This window comes from Atractosteus spatula, chromosome 7 (assembly GCF_055471065.1).
Source record: "Atractosteus spatula isolate fAtrSpa1 chromosome 7, fAtrSpa1.hap1, whole genome shotgun sequence".
Classification (NCBI taxonomy): domain Eukaryota; kingdom Metazoa; phylum Chordata; class Actinopteri; order Semionotiformes; family Lepisosteidae; genus Atractosteus; species Atractosteus spatula.
This window is the reverse complement of record NC_142712.1, coordinates 50,893,650-50,919,432: the sequence shown is the minus strand read 5'-3', so window position 1 is coordinate 50,919,432 and position 25,783 is coordinate 50,893,650. Positions and strand designations below refer to the sequence as shown.

The following is a 25,783-nucleotide window of genomic DNA, read 5'->3' as shown; positions in this document are numbered from 1 at the left end:
CAAAGCCAGAGACTTTCTGATTAGCATTCCTTGCAGGCAGCCTTAATGAAACCAGCTTCTTACCTTTCAGCAGCAAGTGTTGGGCTCCGCACAGGATAGGGCTGCTCTCACATTACAGATGTGCTCCCAGGAAGCTGAGTGTGCCAGTATCATTAGCCTCCCTCTTTCTTTTTCACCCCCTCCACCCTCCTCCTCCTCCGTCTCCTCCCCTCCTCCTTCAGCACGGACGCAGCCCCGTGTCTGCAGCAGTAGCTGTCTCTCAGCTCTGCTCCTGTGCCTGTTTGCTGCTCTCTCTCTCCCCCTGTCTCTGAGTCGCGGCTCCTGCTCACACATCCTGCCGATGCACAGCAGTCTCTTGCCAGACCGGCCATTGGCTGGAGACCATGGGCAGGCTGCTGCTGTCAGGTGACCCTCCTCGGAATGCAAAGGATGCAAAATATAGTATCCCCGCTTAGCTCAGTTTTGGTTTTTTTTGGTCTCACACGCAGTTTGTGAGAAAAAGAGCAAAACAAAGGCAAGAACAAAAACAAAGGAAGCCGATCAGTGTCCGCCCGAAGAATCTAGTTTCTGGCTCCTGGCTTCATTGCTGAGATGCAACACTTTTTTTTTAACTTGGCACTGAACTGTTCTTGTAATCATTATGCAGAGTTAAAATCCATATTAAAATAGCAAGTACTTCTACTCTGCATTCAGTTTGGGGGAAAATGTGTTTTTCACCCTCTTTAGCTTTCATTAAGAGTTCATGAACGGGTTAGGTGTTCTTTGTGTCCCATGTGCGATCTTAGACTGTAGTGCACTTTTATTTTCCCATACAAAAGCATTATACGTCCTTTCTAAGATATTGGGACTTAGAAAATAGTTTTTTGTCCTTTTTGGACATTTCATGTAGCATGTTTTATTAGAAAATGTTTTGAATACCCTAAAGGATAATGTTAAAACTGGGGATGAGTCCCCTCTTGTGTATAATATTCTGTTTCTGACTGGAACACACACTCTTAGCCAGTAAAGCACCGCTGCTCACCAACTCTTGATAGAGCTGCTCACTGCTCTCCTTCTGCCTAGGACAGGGGTGAGAGGAGAGTTTGTAACAGAATGTAACCCAGGTTGCACCTAGTCATCCACAGCTGAAGCAATAAACCTGCTATAGCAAGCAATTACCTGTCAGGCTGTGCATTACCACCTGCTGTATGTCAAGGACCAGTATTAACTACAACCCAGCTGCCATGACTATTAACATTCAATTGTCTCTAATCTTGGCTCTGATCCAGAGCGATTTACAAGGCTCACGTTGCCTGTTTTTCTGTTTACATCTCTCCATTTTACTCTTGTTTTGTACAGTTGGGGTTTCTGTGGGGACTCCTGGCAAACCTAGGGCGCAAGATGAAGCAGTAATGATGATACACCTGCAATTGGAAGCTACAACCCTCTGGCAAAAAAGAGAAATAAACCACAAGAAAGAGAGGAGAAGAGAATGACCTTGGGTCACAAAGGTGAGGGTCCTTCAACAGAAAACTAAAAGGGCGGTCTTAAAGCCAGAGATGTCCTGTACAGTAATCTCTACGTAAAAGAGAAAATGTCCACAGGTAGATTAGATTCACCTACATCCAGAATTCCACCAACTGGAAGACATCGACTTAGGGTCCTCCTCTCACTTTCTGACTTCCTGTTTCCAAAGGGCCTTTACTTCCGCCTTTTGGGCTCGTCCGCTGTGTTTTTATTCCTTCGCCCAAATGTGTGACCACAGACCTGGAGGACTGTACTCTGCAGCAGAGAGGCTGATAGCAACTGCAGTCTGGTGCAGAGTACATGCATCGTCACCCCAGAATGTGCTGGCCAATTTACTGAGAGCGCTCTTCCGAGATCCCACAGCTGCCACCAGTGTCTTTTGGCAGAGAGCAACCCCAAGTCACAAACAGGAAAACTGGGTGTAAGTCATGTTTTCAGTATTGACAGCCTGTTGTCAGTCGACAGGCTGTTAAAGTCATGGCCTTATATACAGTATACATGTTAACTTGTACATTGTCTACTGTTTGTTTGTATATTGTCTTGATGCACTGTTTGCACTTTGTGTTTTTACACTTGTTTTACAATCGAGAGACTGTCTGTAAGTAAGAATTCCATTGTACCAGTACATGTACCGGTTACATATGGCAATAAAGTTCAAGTTCAAGTAGGTGTTTATGGCAAGGCTATGTTTTGGTGGTATAAAAATCATGGTATCCTTGTTAATTTGTTGGTGTTACTTTTCTCATGGATTTCAGCAGAGTGTGCAGCCTTTTCAGCTCACCAGAAAAGCTTGGTGTTCTTCTCCGCTTGTCATACTCTTTCCTGCCTCCGCTTTGTTATGTAACCAAGGAACTGAATTCCTGCTGCGATTCAATGAAGGAGCCAACAAGCCGATAAACTGTTGCTGTGTGAGATGAGATGGCAGCTCGGTTTCCCCCACATGCTCTGTATTCCTCTCTGGTTTGTGAGCTTTTTTTCCCCTCCTCTCGCCTGAATAAGCCCCAAAGCACTGGGCTTCACAGCAGCCCCTGGTGTCTGAAACACCTCCTGGGAATCACAAGACGCTGCTGGCTTGGTCCCAGACCCCCTTTCTCTGTACCTCTTTCTCTCTCCTTCCCTCTCTCCCTTTCTCTTTCCGCTTCAGATTCATCACAGGCTCAGCTAGCTGAGCAACCGTTGATAAGGATGCATTACAGAGAAGAAAAAACCAGACCGAACGTTTTGGCTCTGCTGCCTTACAGTGTAGCAGGATGCTACTGCTACATGCTCTCCATCTACTGTGGCTCCTTCTCGAAAGACCTTCCCCCTGGGAACCCCCTTCTCTCATTTCACCCTGATTTCCGACAGGGGTGTGGGTTCAGGGCCAGTGAGTGTTCAGCCTTGCGCAGTGTGCACCAGGGCTGGTAATGTTCACCATGAAGGAGCTTTGAAAGTTGTTCCAACCCTATAGTGTGTAGTTAACAGATATTAACCCTGGGTACCATTACTTACTTCTACTCTTGTCTCCTTCCCTGCCCCTTCTCCCTCTCTGTCCCTTGTCCACACCTCTTGCCAAGCCATTCAGGCACTCCTCCTCCTGCCTGTAAACACCCAGAAGACTGACAGTCCCACTTCACTCCCCTGAAGGTCTGCTTCTCCCTTCCCGCCGCAAGAAAATGCTCCTTATCAAACCTAGAGGGAAACACTCATTAAAGCGTGTTGCAGGAGTTGGGCTTTCCAACAAGACCTGCACTGGTTCTCTCTCTGTCACTGTCTTTTATAAACAGAGCTGGGAGAGGGGAGCCTGTTGCCATTATTCTTGAGATCCAGCCCATAAGGAGATCTTGGATTAAGACTGCACCCTTTATGGGTTTTGTCAGTTTTCATTTAACAAACACAGCAGTCCGGGTTTATCAGTCAGTCAGTTGGCTTGCAGATTTCCTGTTTTTTATTCAGGCTTAGTGTGGGGATGTTTTGGTACCAGATCTTTCATGCTCTCCGCGGGTCTTTGTCCTGTCACTCATGCGTTAATTACTCATTCTGTCCTTGTTAATAGGCTAACGCCAAGATCTGCTGGGTGTAATTAAATGCATGGACACAACAGAGGCTGTAATGCTTGTGGGAAGACTGATACAGACTGCAGATGGCCACCGTTAAGTTCTCCTGACAAACAGAAGTTAGTTTTTTCAGACGCCTGTCCTATCCGGGTCACCATGTGTTACTGAAACAACAACAGCCACTCGCTCACTAGGCTGTGCCCCTAGACATTCATCTGCTGATCCTCCTGCTACACCTGCTGCAATGGTTTTCTGGATCAAAAGATGTTCTTAGGGTCCCATGTAGAAAAGCAGTAAGACAGTTAAGGGTAATTCATCATTTATACCAGCACACAGGATGCCAAGAGAAATTGGATTGTGTGAGTTTCTATAGATTCTTTTACATTTGAGCAGCATACTGCAGATGTCCCAGAACTGATGGTTATGAAAATGTGGCCTATGCCTGATCATCATGATTCCTCACACTGTCCGAATATCACTTCAGTATATAAAATTGCAGGCGACATAATAGGCACAGTGGTTAGCATTGCTGCCGTGCAGTGCTGGGCCCCTGGGTTCAAATCTGGACCTTGGGCACTTTCAGCATGGATTTTGTATGTTCTCCCCACATTCTTGTGGGTTTCCTCCCACAGTCCAAAACGTACTGGTAGTTTCATTGACTTCTGGGAAAACTGGCAATGGTACTTGTGCCTGTGTGTGCCCCGCGATGGACTGGTATCTGTCGCCTGCTGTTTGCCGGAATAGACTCCTGCTCCACCGTGAGTCTGAATCGGAAGAAGCAGTAAGTAAATGGGTGGACGGTCGGTGTCCTTCACTCTTTTCTGGGCTGGCCGCCAGCATGAGCACGGCATGATCTTGACAGACAGGGAAAGAAGGAAGCTGGGATCTCTGGGGGCATGCTCACCTTCACAGGCAGTGATGCCCAATCTGCAAGAGAGCTTCGCTGCTCCTAGGCAAGATTCTTCCAGCATTGTTTGCTTTGTTTGAAATGTGTCTTGGGGATGGAAATAAGTAGCCCATTCTGCCCCAGGTTGATCACGAGACCGCAGGCTTCTACCCAGATTTTCTTTTTCTTCCTCATGCCCGAGCATGAGACTCCCACAGCTCTGGGGCTGCATAGTGCAGTGTGATTGCTTCTCTTTTGTGTGCATGCATGTAAGCTATGGCTCAGAGGCAGGGCAACAGTGCTCAAGAGAGTGTGCGTGGTTCACAGAGCAGTATTGAGTTTTCCTTGTATTGCTGGGAGTCATGTTATAAAAGGAGAGAGGCTCGATTCAGTGCTGTGTTTCAGAGTTATTCTCTTCGGGTCACAGCTGCACAGCAATTTTCTCTGCCCTGTGCTGTGTTTAATTTTACAGCTATGCTGTAGTACTGCATTGGGGCTTTTAATGGTTATTCAAAACTAAACAGAAAAACTATTATCAGCTCTGTCCAGTGAAAAGCCTTGTGTAACCTTCGATAATGAGAAAAACTTCCTCAGCTTTTTCTGAGCCGGAGTGCATTACACACGCTCCCCCTGGACATGCAGCTGAGAACTGTGGTTAAATGTGTTGCTTTCACTGGAGACTGTCGGACTCTTCAGCGATTTCTGCGCAGCGCTGGGGTCTGTTTCCTTTATTCCCCATTGCTCAGCTCCAGCTCTGAGGGGGTACGCCCATCAGAAGCCAGGAAGCTGCTCTCGCCAAACTGCAGCGTTTCCCGGTCCTCTCTGCCGTCTGCTCCTGCCCCCCCCCTGCACCCAACGGGCCGGTTCTCACAAGGGCCCTGCACGGCTCCCGCCCTCCATCCCAGCCCGGAGACGGATTTGGAAGCAGCGGGGCTGGAAAGACAAGAGCCCTGAATGGGAAACCTGCGGGCTACCGTCCCGGTTGTCAGCGCCTGCTGGAGACGTCTTTTGTCCGTCAGCCACCCCTCCATCCCGGGCTGCCTGGGTGCGGAGTCAGTTCCGCTGCCATTGACTCGCTGCTCAAAGCAGATAATACAGCCCTCCGGCCCCCTGCAGGCTGCTCTTCCCCCTTCTATAGTCATGAAGCGAATTTCACAGTGTAGAGCGGGATAAAAACTGGGAAATCAGAGCCCTGTCTCCGAGCTGCTTTTAACACAAGTCAAACTGGGTAAGGCTAGTAGCACTCAAGCCCTACTGGATGTCGCAGTCGCCCCTTGCTTTCAGATGCTGTGGTTAGAGAGCACCGAGTCTGATGGCTGAGTAAATGTTCACATGGTTTAGCTTCCCAGTACATCCACCATTATTGAATTTCAACATCAGCAGATATGTGAGGAACTCCAGGTCCCCCCAGTTTTGTTATATTTAGACATGAATAAAACTCAATATCCTGTCTTAATGTACCATTTGTTTTTCTTTTTCCTCTAGAAGAGCTGGAAACTCTGTTATCCTAAAACAAAACCCCGAAGGATTCATCCCACTCAAACTTTTAAAAGAGTGAAATGAAACACCCCCGAAAGAATGTGCTCTGGCAGATGTGACCAAGGGGTTTGGGGAATTTCAGATGAACTGCAGTATTCGGCAGCTTTTTGCAGATTGCGTCTTTATTAAAGCTGTTACCGCTCAGGAACCAGGCCTGGTATCAGGGTTGTCTGAGAAACCTTGTTTACACTGTTCTCTGCACTTTAGTCAGAGGAGCCTGTTGCCACACAGTCTGCTCCCTCTAGGGCTGAGATGTATTGTCTTAATTACACAACCTGTGCTCTCACTTTCAACAATTTGGCACCTTTGTGAACCTCACACTCAGGCTGCAGGGCCACCACTGACGCAGAAGGGCAGCGTTACCGTGAAGCTTACGGCACTCAGCAAATCATGCTGGTCTGACGCTTAAAGACCCGTTCCCTACTTTGACTCCCCAAATCTTCCTGAAAGAAATTTTGAATGAGCAGGGACAATCAGTGTTTCAGAGCTGAGAAATGTGAGTTCATTATACCGGGCCACTACAGGAACTGGGATGCCTGACGTGAGGCAGAAAAAGACTTACAAATGGCTTGAATCAGCAACTGAAGCACAAAGACTTAAGCAGAAAAAGTGAGATTTTCTTCCCAGCAGCAAACCGCTCAGCCCCTTGAGTACTCTGCAGTAAAACAATCTTCTGAGCCTCTCTGAAACACAGTTCGAAGCTCAGCAACTTCTTGCACAATCATCCTGGATTTGTGATTCTACCAGGAGGGAGAGTGTGTTCTTCATAGTGGGATGTGTCTTTTTCCCAAGGCAGTTCCCTGACCGCTCTTATTAAAATGAACTGTGCTGAAAAAAAATAGCAGTTTTATGATGTTTTCCCAAATCGAGGTTAGTCAAGTACGAGACGTTGGCAGGGTGCGCTAAGTGCTGCAGGCTGCGCTCATGCTACGCAGAGTAGGTCATTTCTACAAGGGTGTGATCGTGCTGTAATGAGAGTAGACAGCGTAGTAATTGCCTGGTCTCATGAGACTGGCATGCTGATGTACGAGGGTCCATGAGAACTCCTTTAATGAAGGCCACAGCACAAGGGGCCTGGCTCAGTTCATGTCTGCTGCAAATCACAGTAAGCAATTCCAGATTTCTGCATGTGCTGTGTGAAGCAGCTTCGTCATATTTTATCAACATGAGTAATATTGTAAGTGTGTAATTGGCTACTGATTAGACTAATGCATTTTATAAAAACATTTGCACTTGCGAAGGGATCATGCCTGTCTATACATTATCAAGACATCTTGGTGTTTTGCGCTGCAGTGTGTCCATGTTAAGTGAAAGTCTGTGTATTAAATCAATTCGCTTTGTTGGTTTTTGTGCTCGGTTTTCTTCTCCAGCTAAACCACACCCTTGGACGAGAGGAGACGTAATCTGCCATAATTTTTAAATCCAAAACACTGTTGTGTTTTTTTTTTAAACAATGTGTTTAAAAGAGTAAAATGGGAGAAAGGCACCCTCACAGAACTTGATCAAATCCTAATTTACCTCACAGCAGCCTGTCAGGGATGGAAGCTGACTCAACCGCTCGACAGCGGGACCAGCGAAGAAGGAAGAGGAAAGGTCATGAGTGTTTTTCCCGGAATTGAACATGATCTTTGAACGTTTCTAAATGTGAAGCTAGGGATAAATGTGAAGATTTTCTGAAAGCTCGGCGGCCATTCCTACCCTTGAGTGAGTCTCTGTGTAATCCACACACACTCCCACACACACACAGAGCTGTGTGATGCCTTCATCTGTCCAGGAAATGGAGCCCAGCCAACAGCACATCATTACAGACTACATTGTGCTGCGCAGGCATTCCACACGTTCATTTAAACCTGTCTGCTGTGAACGAGACGCACATCCGCCTAATAATATGCAATTATTCTCCTTATCAGCTTTCATCTTGCCACCATACCATGTGACACATATATGGTGTTGATTATAGAGGAAACTGACACCACATGTCAAAGCTCAATAAAAGCGAAGCGGCGACGCAAGTGGAAATCGAACGTTATTATCTCTTCTGTGTTTGATGCATAAGAAGAGGCTCATTGCTTTCTATTGATCATTTTTGTGGCCCCGTTTATCCAGGAACCCACTGACCACAGCCCTTTTGCTGGGATCGAGATGGCTACCGAAGTTCGGTGCTTTCCGTGAGGTCAGGAGAGTGTCTGCCAGGGCCCGAAAGAATCGATTCGGTCTAACTGGCCACCCCACTGCTCTCCACGAGACAGCTTCCACCCGGCAGACAGCAAGCCTTTAATAAAAGATTACAGCCCAGCTGGCTGCCAGCTTCTAATCTGTCTGACAGGTCTGGAAAAAGGCGCACTCACTGCACTGCGGGAGGAACGTCTCTGAACCACAACATCACCCTCACCTGCAGGAACCACATGGCCAAAGAGATCGTTTCTCTGATCAGAACAGGAGCAGCTGCAGATTCTTTTCTGTTTTTTTTCAGAATATAGCACTACGCATCTCACAAATGGTATTCTTGTGTCTATAGCACTGTCCACAACCTTAGCCCCTGTCTCCTGGGGTGTAGAGGAATCAGGTTGGCGAGTTTTGATTATAGGGTTGAAGCCTGTGTGTATAGGGTTGAAGCTTTGTGAGATTTCAGTTCCTGGACACAGTATTATCGAAAACTCGAGTGTGAATGTAAAATAAATTATACGGGAAGGAGAATAGGGGTTTGGTACAATATTGTTCAGAGTCTTGTAATTTAAACACAAAAAACTGATATGATACAGCGAAACATGGAGGAAAAACTGTTTTTAAATTCAGTTTGTTTTCTGTAAAACCTTAAGAGGATCATCTGAACAGAAGTCCACAGTTTTGCTTGGCAAAGAGGCCTTTCTAGGTAATCCTTAGTTCAGAAATTAAATGAAATTAAACGTTTACTGAGACCAGTGTTGGCCTGTGCCCAGTATGGGATACCAGGGGCAATAGGGCTCATTCTCTAGACTGAGACTCTGTCCCCCAACTCGCTTCCTGACCCTGTATATAGACAGAACAGTCTAACGGTCTCCCGTCGGATTGCACAGGCACATGGCTCTGGGGCTAAGCCACACTGAGGTGGAGGTGGTGTTGTCAAGTACACTGACCTCAAGTTCAGAGATCATGGGGTGCTGAGCCCCATCCCAGCTGCAGTGGTCTTGATTGGTAGTCACTACTGCTTCCCCGTCTTTCACCCACACACATCTGACGTTTGCCAGATTCACCAGATCTTTGCTCCCGATTGGCATATCTTGGACATTTGTGGAGACACAAAAACTGCATGCTTTGTCATTTTTTGTGCTTCCAAAACAACCCTGCTGGAGTTGGTTCTGAGCCTTAATTGCAGCACTAAGGAGGCTTTAAAAGAAAGGGTGTTACACTTCCTGTTTGAAATTGCAGGAAGAAATAATCAGCTGAGATATCCTTCTCACAGCCAGACTTGTACATAAAATTGTCTCTTGTTTGCCCTACATGTCAAGGTAGCCTGGTGAAACGACAGAATCTGTGGTGTCCTGACAGTACATTTCCTCTGGCTGTGGTTCAGACAGAGTAGTCTGGGTTAAGACGTCAGCGGTTGATGCAGTGAGGGGTGACAGCAGATGGGCAAGTTGAAGATGACAGGGAGTGAGAGGTTCGGGAGGTGGGAAAGCTTTTCAGGGACGGGGGTGGACCAGCTGTGACCAGCTTTTGCAATCAATTAGTCAATCAGTATTTTATTGATTGCTTTCCACTGGGAGCACCATGTCAGAGCACTTTAGAAAGCAGTGAAGAGCTTGAGCAGTGCAGTGGCACAGCTGAGCAGCACAGAATGTCCAGCTGATAATCAGATCACAATCTTCTCATTTGAAACTGAAAGAACATTGTGATTCACAGACTCCACAGGCAGTGTGCTGTGGCTGTGCTTTCATATAAAAAAGTCCAGACTAACATCATTAATATTCATGCTAAATTGTTGAAAAAAGGGAAGTTCAATTTTTTCCAGAAAGTGTGCTACATTTATCATGGTGGAAGCATTATTACCTTACCACACATCCGCATGCAATACCACGACTTCACTGTGTTTCTGACACTTTACTGAGCTGTAGACTTTGTAAAGGGAGGGTGTGCCTCACTGTTCATCCTGAAGGGGTCTTGAAAAGGCATCCACCAGTGAAAGGGACTTTATGGTGAGAAAGGTGAAAAACACTGGGTGCATTTAAACACATTTAAGGTATCATGCTCATCACGTTGACACACGTGGCCACAGAACGTGACAAACTACGCTGAACTTGAAAGAAAAATTCTTTCCGGACTTGACAAAATCACTTACACCTGGGACCCATTACAAGAAGGCAAAAGAGAACAGAACAGCTTCCAGTCTTGAGAGATAAAGGACTCATGGCAGGGAAATACAGCAAGGCAAAGTGTGGGTCATCCACTGAGCCCTGTGACAAGAGGTTAAGGTGAAACAGACTACAAATGACAGGCTAGGTTATAGGCCTCTGGGTAACTTTTGTCTGCTGTCCTAGTGGTTCTGTTGCTACGCCCTCTCACTGAGGATTCCCAGCTGCAGTAGTACCTGGTCTTTCGTGATATGCCCTTGAGTTTTTGTGAGTGTATGGTACTGTATGTGCATGGGCTCTGCACAGTTTTGTGTGCAGAGCATAGCTGTGGAGATGGTGTGACCATTGACTTTATAAAATGATAAAGAAACACATGCAAATCCTGTTTTACAAAAACTCAGACTCAGCTGTCTGTGTGTCCAAGCACCAACCCCTACAACAGGACAGAAGCCATTATGTAATGATGAACAATGCATCTTGGGAGGGATCCATCATCTCCTAAATCGATTACTCTCCCCGCTAATCAGATTTACGTCCTTGCACAGGAACAGCATGTTTGAAATTTCAAATTAGTCTGAGATTTTTTAATCCCTTTATCGCTTCTCTAAGATTGTCCATATTAACCTTTCAGAAAAGCTACACTAGCCCAGTGTAAAAGACACTGACAGAAAAGCAATAGACCCAGCAACAGAACAACAGTTTACTCCTGGATTAACAGAAAGACCCTTTATTTTCCTAAATTATTCTCATCAGTTATTTCTCCCTTTTTACACCATGTTTAGAGAACTGAATTTCACCCAGCTCTGCTGCAGCTTCAATAACTGTCAGTCCACATGCTTCTTTCTCCATCAGTTCACCCAACACTGGCAGCTCCAGGCTGGTTGTGCTCGGTTCCTTGGGAGCTGAGTAGTTACCCACAGCCAGCTAGTGGCACAGCCAGGACATGAACCAGCAAAACCCCTGGCTGTAGGGCACAACCTTCACTCTGAGCCAAGGCTTTTACTGGATGGGTTATTCAGGGGGTTTTCTGGTCTACAGTTCTAGTTTCTAGTTTATTAGGGCCAAGGGTTTGAACTGCCATGACAGATATGCCTCTGCACATCTGGGACACTGTGAAAACAGGTGTCAAAAGCACATCAAGCACTGACTAGCCCAGGGGAGTCACAGACTCAACATACAGCACAAGTCCCATTAAGCCAGCTTCTCAGTAACATCCGGGTTCCTTGTCTCAAAGACTTTCAACCTCCAGCTGCTCAGAAACATTGACAGAATGGTTACTGGGATGCAACGCGAATGTTCCCAACATTTAGGGCAAAAACATGTGCTCAAAGCCCAGGAAGTACTATGTGATCCACAGTCTAGGTGGAACACTACACCAGCACACTTACGGATGTTTACAGCACTACAGCAGAGTGAAGTCTTTCCAAAGAAAAAACTGGGAGAATCCTTCTATTCTTTCTGGAAAACTGACAGAACAGGCATTAGCATTGTCACAGGTTGTTGTTCACTTTAGGGTTCTGTGCTGTTTCAGAAGAGATTCACAGTATGGTGGCATACAAAATGCAGGTGCCTGCTTGTGCAGTATTTTTAAGGAAGCTCATAACACAGCAGGGTATGTTCAGTGTTGTAACGATGTCCTTCAGAAATGCATGACTCCCATTACTAGACAGCTCTTTAATGTGATGGGTTACAAGCAATGGTATTGATTACACCAGCGAACTGTCAATGCTTGAGCTGGGAGATTTGTGCAATTCCTGTTTCTGCTCTACATACAGCAAGAGCATTTCCACATGGTTCTGATGTCATTCATTGCTGAGGTTTAGAATTAGGGTTTCCACCTAATGTCTCCCTTCAGGAAAGTGTTTCTTACACAAAGTCCACATTTATCACGTGTGTGTTCAACAGCTATCTAGGTCCTGATCCATGTCATCTGTCTGCATTTTATCTTGCACAGGGTAGGACCTCTTGAGCTGTGTGAAGTCAGTAAGATGTTTTTACTCATAATTATAGACCCTCCCCTGTCCTGTGTTACTAAGGCTTACACCTTCATGTTTCTGTACCTGGAAGAATAATAAGCACATTGAGAAAATGGATTTTAGTGGCGTTATATACAGTAAAAGTGTATTATTGGTGTTAGTGTAAGTTTATTTTGTGTTTAAGTGTGTCAGAGATGCTCAGGCTGGGAAATTCAGGTCATTTTAGGGTTTTAACGGGAAGCTGCTGATGTGGCTTCTGTTTGATGAAGTGCTCTAAATCACCTCCACTCTCTCACTGTCGTCAGCACTTTCCAAACAACTTCAAACTACAGTGAACCAGCAGAAGCCCTTCTCTCTAATGGACTGTAATAGGCTGCTGTTTACAGACTTCGGGTTTCCAAACGTATTCTGTGCTGTCTGGCTCCACTCTTCAAGCCCCCCACAGGCACACACACACCATTACATCAGACAGTCACTCCCCCTTAACATGACTAGCTTTCCAAGCTCTTTGCCTTGTACCAGGTCAGCGCCTCTCTGAAGACCCCAAATGACCTCCATGCATCTAATTTTCCCAAACCGCGGTTCAATGAAGAGCAGTTTCTTTTCCCTCCCTTCTTTGTTTATTTATAGATTAGTAACATTCAATGCAGTGTGTGGTTTGAGGCACACAGCTTTGACAGTCCCTCTGTTAATGCCCTCGTGCAGCCAGTGTTCTGAGGATTGACAGTGACCACCCTGTTCCAAAACCTCCCATTCCTGAATCCTTGCAGATCCCAGCAGTGTAGTGGAGGCGCCTCTGTCCTCACCTATCCGCTGCTTTCCTTCCTCTTTCTCAGCTCATCCCTGCTTTCCCCACTGGGACCAGAGTCCGTACTTCCGGGGCAGAATCCTTCCCCTTCTGAACACATTCTGACTGGGAGAGAATTCCCGGAAAATGGGACAGGATGCGCCCGACAGCCCGCCCCTCTGGAGGATTCTAAAAGAATTCTGAACGTGCTGAAAAAAACACGCAGGAACGTTGAAAAGGCAGCTGGCCTGCAGTGGCTTCCTGTCTAGAAAATGTTTCAGAATTTGTCTTTTTGTTGTTTGCTTTTGCTCCCCAGTGGTGTTTTCGGCTGAACCTTTCAGCTGCAGCTGCACTAGAGGGACAAAGAGCGACTGGGCCCGCATAGGGGCGCAGAGCATGGTGTGGTCAGCTCTTCTCTCCTTACAGATCAGAGGGGCAGGGAACAGACAAACAGGGGAAGGACAGAAGGCCTCACAGCCCCGCCATACTCCGGCACTCTTCATGGGCTTCATGGCTCTTCGGAGTTCATTTGGTTTTCATTCCCAGTGAATAGCAAAAGCCAGATCACAAGCAAATGTGTTTATTTTCTGTTATTTTCAGGCAAAGTATAAAGCTGATCTCTGGAGTCATCTGTCACCCTGTTGTTGTGCTGGTTCACCCATAAGGCTTCCTGCACTGGCTCCCAGAACGACTGCAGACAGCTTCAGAGAGGGAGTTTAAAGGCCAGGGAATGTTAGGCAGGAATGTGAAACCTTACGCTCCTCAGCTGGCTCATCTCCGTGCTGTTTTCATTTCCACAGCAAAATAATAATAATTTAAGACAACTGCTACATAGTGAGTGCGAAATAGCTGAACGGCTCAACTGCTTAATATCATTGTTTATCTGAAGTATCAGAATTCTTCACATCAAACAGCCTACTGGATTACCAGGCAGTTTGTTTTTCTGTCCCCTTGGAAGCAATTCCAGTTTGAAAATGTGTTTCTAATCAAGACTCGACGGAGGATTTCAGAAGGTAATGCAGGCTGCTTGGTGAATTAAGTGGCGTGAGTTTTCCTTTCTGTTGTTGTTTGTTTGAACAATGTGGCTTAGAGAGCGAGCAGAATTAATTACGAGCCCAATTAAAAGTGTAATGACTAAGTCAGGGCGGTGTCTGGACGGGCTGTGGCGTTTTATTCAGGAACGCTGTGAGCAGATCCTGGATTGCAAAGCCCTGAGATACTGGGATTCCAATGCAAACATTGTTTGAATTTTATGGAGACCAGAATCAATTCCCTTAAGTCCAGGATAAGCACAGCCAGTTTCATATACCGGTATGTTGCAACTTGCCTGGCAAATAACTATTCCTGTTTAATATTCCTGGAGTGATCCAGGAGAGAGGAGTATTATAGGGCTTTTATTTCCAGATGCAATGTAAGCAATAGCCCTGTTTTTCATGGAGTTTTAAAGGACAAGCCTTTCAAACACACACCCTTCCTAACAATACATATAGGGAATTTTCCCAGGTTCTTTTGCTTGGTTTTCCGTTCTCCTCCTCTGTCCCAGTCCTTGCAACAGCTGCTTGGATCCCTTCTCACACTGGAGAGTGGGATTGTGATCGGCTTGTCTTCATAGCCGGGCTGTTGCTCCCTCAACCAACTGGATCATGGCCCAACACAGCCACCAGTATCTCAAATTGCCCACCTGCTGGAAAAATCATTATTGCAAGCTAATGAGTTGATTTCTGTCCGGCTCTTACGCAGAGCAGACGGGAAGACACATCTAATTCATAAAATGGGTGTTCATCGGTGAAAATGGGGACATCTTGAATTTGAAAAATCCTTACTTGCATTTTTATATCCATTCTTTTTTCTAACCGCTTCTTCCAATTCAGGGTCCTGGGGGAGCCGGAGCCTATCCGAGCAAGCAACAGGCAGGAAGCAGGATACACCCTGGACAGGACGCAAGTCAATCTCAGGGCAGGGATAGAGACACTCACTAAACTCACAGAACCTACTAGCATGTGTTTGGACTCTAGGAGGACACCCACGTGAACATGGGGAGAATATATAAACTCCACTCAGATAGTACCCCAGGGCTGGAACTGAACCCAGTGTCCCAGCCCTGAGACCCATTCAGCCTCACAGACGATGAGTAGTATTAGCGTTCATGCTGGATTTGTGACAATCATAATCCAATTAAAGCAGCCCAGTCTTGTTTGTTAAAAGATATTGTTGTAAAACAATTTGAACTGGGATACCCTAATCTGAGTTAAGACAGCAGATTTACTGAATTAGGATGTCTCCCTTTGACCATGTCCCAGCAGTTACAATAATCGCGACCAAATCCCGATGTTTGGTCAGATTAGTTAATAGGATCTCTCATGACAAAGAAACAAAGATGTAAAAAAGTCACAGGATGTCCAAAGCAGCTCCTTGCTATACTGTTGGATATTCTTTGAGGAGTTTACATATTTATACCCTACAGATGAAATGTCCTAATTTGAGATGGGAGATTGTAGAATTTGAGATAGATTTGTTTAGACTGCCACGTCACATCTGACGTAAATGCTGGAAATATTCAGCTTTCTGACAACATGCCCCTTCTACAAATACTGTCCCGTAAAAACATCTGTGTGCTATAGAAAACCAATACTCCACACGCTGCTGAGTTTCTGTCTGATTTGTGTAGAATGTGAGGCGCTGGTTTTTGGTGAAGGCAAAGTGTTTTGTTTAACATGCATATGGATAAACATTCACAGGACAAGCAAATCATAAGAGGGGTCTTATGTGTCTTATGTGGGGTACAGCACCTGCATTGAGATTAGGTGCAGATGAGGTAACTTAACAGTAAAGAAGTCATAAACAGTGTGTCACATCTGGGTGAACACAATGTGGGAACCTCAACAGCTCTCATGCAGAGTCTGTAGATTCTGAAGCAGAACAAATGATGCATGTAAATGGAATAGTTATGCTGTAAAATGAAAAAAGCTATCATGCACGCCGTGATCCCATTTTCAGCACTTTCAATAAAAAGAGGTGTGGGTGGCAGAATGAACTGCATTCATGTCACATGGTGACATTGACCCACAGCCTGACTCAGATCTGCCAGGAAAGCCATTTCCCATCCACTGGGCCTTGCTGGGCTCACTGGCTATGCAGTGCCCTGCTGTTTCCTGTGGTTTCCCTGCTTTCCTGTGCTCGTCTTTGATTCTAGCCCTGATTTCTGCTGAAAGCTCATTTTCTGGTGGTCCTGTGGCCCTCACACACTGGTAGCCTGGGTCAAAACCCTGAGGGAACTCTAGCACTTCCACATTAAGGTTGCGTCTCTTAAGTATGCCATCAGTTCAGGACACTGATAGAAAATAACAGGGTGAAACTTATCACCCCCCACCTTCTCAGTGCTTCAGTGCTGAGGGAAGATACGTTAAACATCTGATGGCACACAAAATGATGGACACTGTGAGGTCCAAACTATAGTTACAGCAGCGCTCTGCCCCAGGGCTGTGTCTGTGGAGCATGATCCCAGAGCTCATTCCTGCTGTACCGACAGTGGGGCAGAAGGACAGTAACCTTCACTCTTCCTTGTCCCTGCTGGCTGGTCATTAATGAATATGAAACCCCAGACCAAGCTGGGAAGAATTAAACATGTGGCATGAGGGATTGTAATCACTTGTGTGTGCGCGCCACTGAGAAACAGCAAATGTTTCTCTTCTCCTTGACGTGACGCCAAACAGAACACAATGTTTCGGCGCATTGCTTTCACCAATAACCACCCGCCAAACACCCTCCCCCAGCTCTGATCTATCTGCGAGACTGAGGTCTTTGTCTCAGACTCCACAAATGTTTTAAATGAAAAAGTCTTAAAGGACCCTGGTGGATTTCTTTACCTTCATAACGTCCATATGGTTTAGCTCTTCCCATTTCGCAAGTTGGTTGTTACATTATTCTGCTTTCGCTCTGTGACCAGAAGGGTATTGTTGATGTTGCTTTAATGGAATATTTCCTGTACTACAACAACCTGTGAACTCCTGACATTGCGAATCTATAAATCCCCAGTATGAGATATGACACATGTTCCCAGATTCAAGCCTTCACCCCTGCTAAAGAAAAGAGCCTTTAAGTAGTGGAGAAAATTACTTTAACAGTGCAGGACTGGAAAGCTGCACTTCTTTATTGTTAACACAAGTGTGTGAAATAGGTTTGTGTTGCACTGCAGGAGCCTCTGACTCACCAAGAGGCTGGGCTCTTGAATTAAGTGCTAGGTCTCTTTGGATGAGACTTAAAACCGAGGTCCTGGCTCTCTGTGGTCATTGGAAATCTCAGGGTGTTTCTCAGTTACTCCAGTGTCCTGGTCCAATTTCTCCCTGGCCTTTATCAATCATGGCCTCCCAGTAATCCCCATCTATGAACTGGCTTCATCGCACTGCTCTTCTCCCCACTGAGAGCTGGTGTGTGGTGCTGATGCATTGGTACATTTTGGTTGGTGCACCTTGGCTGCCGTTGCATCATCCAGCTGGGGGCTACACATTGGTGGTGTTGAAGGGAGTGTTCAGAAAGGGACAATATAACTGCAAGTATTATTATTATTATTATTAAAGTGTGTGAGTTTGCCATGGGAAGAGTTTATAGTTAAACAGTAAATGTTTTATCATCTTTATGATGTTCATGCCAAAATTTCATTAGCTTTGCAATAGTTTCCTGGGATACATACATCATATTTTACCCCTCTTTATTTGCTCTATATCTCACTGCAGAAGTCAGCGGGAAGGCTTTCGAAGTCTGACTGGTCAATTGAATTGCCAGAAATTAGTGTCACCCCTCTGCTCGCCACCAGCCGACACTGACTGGTTGCTTTTACTTGTGATCCCTGCAAATTCGGTTTGGCGTCCATCCCTTTGTTTTTAATCCCAGCGTCTGGCGCAGGATGGCTCCCCCGGGATGTCGGAGGAGCCCCTCGGGAGACGTCCAGGGGCTCGCGGTCAGCGCCGCGGAGCACATGCACAGGCAGCTCCACTCAATGCGCTCATTCACAGCGTGCGTCTCGTAAACAGGAAGAGCTCTCGAAGTGACAGGACAGAGCCGAGTTCGGAAAGGCAAGAGCACAGGAACAGAGGCATATTCTCTCTGCCCCCCAAAATGAAGATAAGAACTGCTGTGGGAGAAAAGTGCCCCTTTGTAGTGGATAGCAATTAAAGTGTCATTCCCTCCTCTGTAGCTGCAAGGATATTTATAACCGACATGGTTTTCTTTTCCATTTTGTCCTCACTCATCCCATGTGGTTTACCAAACTACTTAACTTCACAGTACTTCTAAAAGTAAGAATTGCTTCAGAGGTCTTCATTTTTAGGACAGTGAGGCTGATGGGGTTAGAGTATCACAGTGAACTCTAACTTGATAGGCTGAAGACACGCTTCCTGATAGTTAGAGGGCACATCCACACTGTTTGTGCAGCAGGCAGTGAGTGGCCCAGAGTGCTCATTCTTATTACAGGGGCATGGATGTGCGTATATTCCTCAGTGTTTAAGCTATTTTAAAAAGGTAAGGCACTGCAGACCTTGACATGGAACAAATGTGTGTGTGAGAGAGAGGGAGAGACAGAATGTTTACAAGGAAACGTGATCCCAGTAGATCAATGCTGGGATCACAGAAATTGCAATGTGTGAAACTTGAACTTGTGCTTTGTGCTTTGACTGAATTCCCCGTAAGAGCTTGGGCAAGAATTCAATTGCTTCCTAGTGCTCAAAGCTTGAGTAGTGATTAACTCTTGAAGCGCAACAAAAACTGAAACAATTTTCTTGTGCCAACACAGCACTAGAATTGCTTCTCAAAGCAGGTGTATAGTACATGTTTGTCAGCATTGTCAAAACGTTAGTAGTTCAAGTAGGTAGCTGCATCAGCACGTGTAGGGTGCAAAGGAACAAGTGAAGATTTCTTCCATGCTGAGAAGAGAAGAAAAGAAACACAACGTTTCAGCTGTGGAGCCTTCTTCAGGTGTGAAGTTGGACTCCCGAAGAAGGCTCCACAGTCGAAACGTTGTGTTTCTTTTCTTCTCTTTTCAGCATGGAATAAACCTTTACTAGTTCCATTGTCAAGACAGTTACTAGGACAACAAAACACAATGAGAACACTGCAGTATCTATTGTATTTTCTAATTGTGCGCCTGGGTTTTAATGTAAGATGTAAATGTATGATTATGTGGGGTAAAATAATCTCCTGACAGGAGTCAGGTAAAGAATTATCTGCAAAGAATTGTATTGATATCTAAATAATGGGAAAATTGATTATGCTCTTGGATGAGCAAGCTGAAAATAGTGGCATAGTCTATTTGGTAGAGATATCGCCCCTTAAATAATTAACATGAAGAGTTCTGCACACAGTAAGATAGTGAACAATTTAAGCTTCTCCAGTAATAATCACTGCCTGTACCCCACAGGGCTGTACTGTCCTTGGGAGGGGTTGCACAATGGGCCAGTTTTCAGACACACAAGTGAGCTCATCAGAACTGAATGTCTTCACAGGAGGATGAACACTTTCGGATGATGTGCAACTTTTTTTAACGGCCCCCTTCCCCCCCCCCCCCCCAAAAAAAAGGAAAAAAGACTCAATCTCTCATTTGTTCAGCATGGACTCTGCTCTGTATTTAGGATGATTGGTGCCTAAGGTTCAGCTCCCGGCATTGAAGAGCCCTGACGACTGTAACGCAGATCATTCAGACTGCGTGGCGTAAGGTAGGTTAATGCTTACTGACCAGTGGCTGCAATCAGACTCAATCAGGATTTACATCGTGAGCAGCTTCAAGCAAGGGGAAACAGGACCGAATCAGATTCTGTACTTTTATACTGAGCCATTATATCTGCACTGAATATGTTTTGCATTTTAGTAAAATATCTGTAATTGAGGAGGCACAATGAATATGTACGGCTGAAAGGCCTCAAGTCTGACATTTTTAGCAAGAGTAATCATTTCACACTTTCGAATCCCTGTGTAAAATACAATGTAAGTATTGCCACCACCTCATGTCTCTTTAGACTTAAAAGCTATTGGGGATTCTTCTCACCAGCCAGCTTTCTTTATTCCTTAGTATCTGAGCCAAAGCTGCAAATAATACTACCCTCGATGATTTTCTCCAGATGGTCAGAAACCTGTCCATAACAAAATGAACATAGTCTCCGTGGAAACAAAAGTACCTGTTGCCAGCGGTGACACAGCTGCAGCCCTGACCTGCTGCTGATTCAGGCACTCTCCACCAATCTCCCCATTACAGACACTCCTCAGCTCCACAGGCAAACTTGCAGCTGTTCTGCAGCTCTAACCACATATTAGGAATACCCTGCTTTCAGGATTGAAGGGAAAGCCTTCTTTCTGGGCACACAGATAGCAACAGAATGCTGTGTCCCACATAAAATACACCAAGATTTAACTCTGATCAAACTGGAACAAACGCTTGCTATATTGCCGTTCGCTGTCAATTTGCAATGCCCTCTGACAGGGTGGCTGTAATTGTGCTCTGTGACCAAAAGTACCCGCGCTTCATAGCTGATTGGTCACTTCAGGTCTTTAAAGGTGCTCACTATTGCATAAGTTGTACTAATAAAGCACAAAGGTTTGCATGTTTAAGATTAAATTAACTAACTGAGCAAAAGCAAGCAGTGTTTTACTTACTGAGCTAGGTGGACTGAACCATTCTTATGTTCTGAACTGCCCCCATCTGGCAGATTTAATCTGTAGACACTAACATCATTAAGGTGTCCATTTCTAGTGTGCGTGTGTGTGTGTGTGTGTGTGTTTGTGGGTAAGTGTGTTTGTGTGAGTGTGTGTGTGTCCCTGTGTCTGTGTCCATGTGCGCGAGTGTGTGTGTTTCTGTGTGCGTGCGCTCGCAGGATACAGGAAGGAGGGAGGAGAGGGAGGGGAGGGGAGGGGTGGCCCCGTCTTCAGGGACAGCAGGGCTCAGATGTTAAGTGATGCGAGTCCCTTGTTAACCCAGGGCAAGAGGGCTCTGCCTGCGTGTCAGGAGCAGCTGAGGCCTGGATCCTCAGAGATGTCTGTCTCCCAGAGAGCCGAGCAGGAAGGCACAGAGACCACAGCCCTCGGCCCCACGGTTCACTGCAGCTGTGTCTCTGGCCTCCAGCCCACCAGCTAAGCTCCATCCGCCGCGCTGTCACCCTCACCCAGCCGCCTCTCTGTGTGCGGACACACCGGCACTTTGTTTCTCCGCTGCCACGGCTGCTTCTCACTGCAGCTTTTTGGAGGGACAAAAGTTGCTTGAGCTTCAGAAGTTGATCTGCAGCAGGAAGTACACCCAGGAGTCCTTTTTTGCCACTTCCAAGGTGTTTCACTGTCATGAAACTAAAATGGAGATGTGGTTGGGCGAGAAGGGTCAGTAACTTTAAACTCACCCAGATGTTGTTGACCGAGACACCTGAGTCCTAGTAAATGTCTTTCTAAACACTCTGGGTCGGATTGGAAAAGCTCCTAGGCATGGATTTAATGTAAGCCGTGACAAATCACAGCAATTAGAATTAGCGGGAACAATGATCATAGCTCAGTCTGGAAATCACTGAACTAGTCAACAGTGTTCCATGATGTACAGTAGTCCATAAGAAAACATGGCACTGTAGTGCTTGCAAGTGTTGTGATGGTTTGGTTTACATTACCATAGTACTAAAGTACTGTAATACCACAGTACCCTTTACTGTGATTAATGGTGACATGCTGCCAGGGCTAAGCTGAGCTGTTTTCTTGCCTTGGTAAACCACAACACAGCGCTGTTAACCCAGGGGAAGAACCAGTGGGGCACTTGCACCCACTGGGTTTGTCGCTCCGGACAGCGGTTGCGGGTTCATGGTTACGCAGAACAATGGAGATCCTGTGGGCCCCAGGGTCTCGCTCGGGAACACGCGAAACTTGGTGTCTGGTTCCTCCCAGCCCTAGCCCCAGGCCCGCTCCGCTCTCAGACTGAGAATTTAAAATCAGCGTCACACACAGCAGCGCAGCCTCCTCTCACAATACGTCTCTGTTCCCAGGCCAGGAATTCATGGTAAACAGATTTTAAAGCCGCACTGTCTGTGTGGCTCAGGCATGTTTTGACTTTTATTTTATCGTGTGCTGGAGCACAACTGCCATGGCTGAGTATGGAGATGTGCTAATTGTACTCTTCCAGCAGGCACTGCGTCCCCGTTTGGTGTCTACAGTAAATGCGTAGATCCTGGACTATTGTATTTCCTTTAGAATCACCTTGTGAGTGCAGACAGCGCTCTTTCTGCATGCACTCTCCTGCAACAGCACGATGTGCTCGTTACGTGTTACTGCAAAAGCTCACCAGCCAGCCTACAGTGTAAATATATAAATATTGATCTGACAGCACTGGGCGAACAGGGCAAATATTTCCTTTGAAACTCACATACAAGTGAGTGACATTTACTCTGTAAACCTGTCCATCCTGTAACAAAGCAGACTTCTTAGGAAGCTGACAAACAGCAAGTACAAAAGCATGGCACATCAACAGGGCCAGACGCAGGTGCTCAATACTGAAGAGAGAGACACGCATACCACATGCATTTTATTTCATACCAGCAAAAAAAGTCCAGTAGGAAAATGGGACAATTTCACGTTTGAGGGTGGGGTGAATTATTTTAATATGGTGGGCTGACCTACATCATAACCACAGAAGTCACAATAACACCCAGGCTTACTGCTTCTCTTGCCAGCTAGCATGTTTTCTTAAAAGCGAGACATTTATGTTACAGATGGGTTTAGTAAATAGAGATAGCAGCACATGTCCATTGCTTATATTTAAGGTTTAAAAAATATCATGTGAGTATAAGTACACTATTGCTCACTTCTATGTGCTGTAATGTATCTAACAAATTGTTGCAAATCGCTGTGCATCCTGCTTCATTTAGATCTTTTCTTGCTGCCCTGTGTGCACTTATGCAGAGGTGTAAGGCTGATTCCTCCATGCCTGGACAAACAAAGAGTCTTACCACTTATCTTAAATGTAGCACTCTCTACCTGGCGAATGAGCTGTGCCTTAAACACAAAGGTTTAAACATTCAGATCACAGTCAGTATTCTTTGCTGATACATTTGGAGCGATTTCTTTCTTAACGGTAGTGATTTTCTCCTGTGAGAGTGGGGCGCAGCAGGGATTGGTATATTTTACAGAGTGATCGGCGCTTTCCTCATCACTGACTGAGCAGCTGGTATCGGCAATTGCTGTAAATTACAAGTCAGTGGGAACACTTTCTGCCACTGAGTGCTGCTGTAAGAATAACATTACTGTTTGACATGACTCGCTCATTTTCCTTCCTGCAATCTTTAATGAATCCTTCTGTCTCACTGCCTCCTTTTTCTCTCTGTGTAGCTGATGGAGGTGAGTACTCTACAGATGTATCCTGTCTACTTCAGGGGTGCTGATCTGACAGTTTGTTAGAGGGTACAGTGGGAAATCTCACTTCTTCTTCCAGCTAGACACCTGGGTGTAATTTAGATTCAGACATTTATTCAAAATATCTCCCCCCCCACCTCACTGCACCTTGACCTCTCCCATGAGGTTTCTGTGTCTGATCAGTTCCTGTCATGGGGTTCTCTCTCCTTCTTCGCCTGCTTCACATGACAGTAATACAAACCTGTAAATCTGTATAATCACAGGCTTTTCATATTGAGGTCAAAAATAGCAGCACACTGAATTTTTCATTCACTGTTCTTTACGATTTTCAGGTGGAGTACCTGGCATCATGCATGCGTGTTTTCGCTAGAGATATTATCGTGTATCTTTATTTTTAATCAGATTTCTTCTGCCTTCTCTAAGAGAATTCCTCACAGCGAGAGCCCAACTACACACTATTTGCTCACAGATCATTTAATCTTCTTTTAACCCCCCCAACAAACTCTTTGGAGTTATTACTCCCTTTCACAGGAAGGAATCAGTTTCATTTAGGGCTGGCTCTGCTTTTACTAACACATCTTATTGATAGAGAAGATTACGCAGGGCTGAATGGGCCCTGTGTCTCTTTCTCTCCAGGCTTGCTGGCCTGTGCACAAAAACATATTCCCCTTTAATTATACTCTGGGTGTGCAGGCCTAGGAACACATTGCCCCAGCCTGCTGTCCCAATTCATTCCACCTGCCTTTCCATATTGTATCAGAGTCTCAACCTGCTCAGCTCTGCAACAGGCACACCCACTCACTCAGCCCCCTCCCCACGCACACATTCACACCCACATGCCTGCTGGGCTGCAGACAGCCAGGCTTTGCTGTGATTGACAAGCCCTCAGCTTTGTACAGTAATCCAAACACAAGACTTAAAAATGCATGGGAAAGACAGCAGGTTCTGAGGGATAAGGTGTAAGAAGGGGATGGAGTAACCATACAGTGCTTTAATCCAGTGACTAGACTTTTTTCTTGGTGCATAAGCGACAGTTTGTTTTCCCTGTGCTGTCTGAAAGGTTCCTTCAGGGTTTTGAACAGAATAAATACAGTCCCCGCTTGTTTGCACAATGGCTTGCTCAGATCTTTGTTACTCTCCTGTGCCCATCTAAGTGGTTTTATTTTACTTAGACCCTTGTTAATACGCGGCACGGGAGAAGAATACTAATTGTGCAGTGTTTTTGCTGCAAATCTCCCTGCTCCTTTAATGAATTGAGAGGATTTGGCCTGCTTGCTGACTCCAGCCTGGCAGCGGCTTCTCCAGTGAGCTGGAGCCTGACCCAGGCTGGTCACCGTGCTCCAATTCACTCAGGTGACTTTATCTGCTCACCACAGCCCCTCTCTGCCCGTGATCAGACGCCACTGATTCTCTTTCTCAGAGCATGAAGTCCTTTGTGACTGGCTAAGTCCTCTTTTCACCTTGCTGCTAGAGCCAGCCAACAGATCCTTGCGTATACCCCCAGCAAGGAGAATTAGCCAGCATTTCTGGTTATTGTACAGTACACGCATCAATAACAGCTTTGCAGCCACGCAAAAGTTTGCTGTGCAAAGGGGCAGCACTTGGTGCCGTCAGAGTTCAAAGAGAGAGCAGCCGGCTGTGCCAGCTGACTCAGGGCGACAGGCACCAAACGAGTTCATTTTCTTCAGACCCATGAGCACACCTGCCAGATCCCCCCAAACTCCTCTCCTCCAGTACAATCTGCAGAATGGGCAATAACCACATAAGTAAATATCTCATAGGAAACCCCTCCCTCCCTCTCTCCCTGCCTCCTCCATTCCCAGCTGCTTACCTTTGTGACAGTCATGCAGAATCCCGGAGAGGAGAGAGCTGATGTCTCCGAACGCTGCGCCGTGGGGATGACTGGGATGATCGCAAGGTCCGTGAGCGAGAGATAGCGACAGGGGGAGAGAGAGAGAGAGGAAGGAGGGGGGCAGTCTGCTCTCACTCACTAAGTGGAAAACGCTTGCGTCCGCTGCCACTGCTGCTGCTGCGGCAGTGAAGTAATCAGCGACCGCGCTTTACTACAACAGGAAGAAGCCCCCCCCCCCCCTTCCTCCACCCCCCACCTTCTCTCCAGTCTCCACACACGCTCCTCTCTCATCCTCCTCCCCTCTCCTCGCAATCTGATTAAAGGCGGACTTAATGTAGCTTACTGATGCGCTGCTCGGTGATGTCAGCGTGCACGCGGAGAGCTGGGACAATGCAGCCCAGGGCAGGACAGGATGGAGGGGACGAGAGGCACGGGCAGACAAGCTGTCGGCCGGAGAGTCAGAGGACAGGAGATGGGCACCGGGCAGTGGCAGGAGAGAGGAGCA

The 25,783-nt window shown here is 46.2% G+C and overlaps 1 protein-coding gene across 1 annotated transcript in view; it reads right to left on the bottom strand.

Moving 5' to 3' along the window:
- The window catches only part of LOC148831358 (coronin-2B), a 51,887-nt gene extending 26,378 nt beyond the window's left edge, over positions 1–25,509 (bottom strand). The window contains exon 1 of the mRNA XM_088920280.1: positions 25,258–25,509. Coding sequence (XP_088776406.1) covers positions 25,258–25,272 — 15 coding nt within the window. The 5' untranslated portion in view covers positions 25,273–25,509. The remainder of the gene's footprint in view (positions 1–25,257) is intronic.
- Between the last annotated feature and the right edge of the window lie 274 nt (positions 25,510–25,783).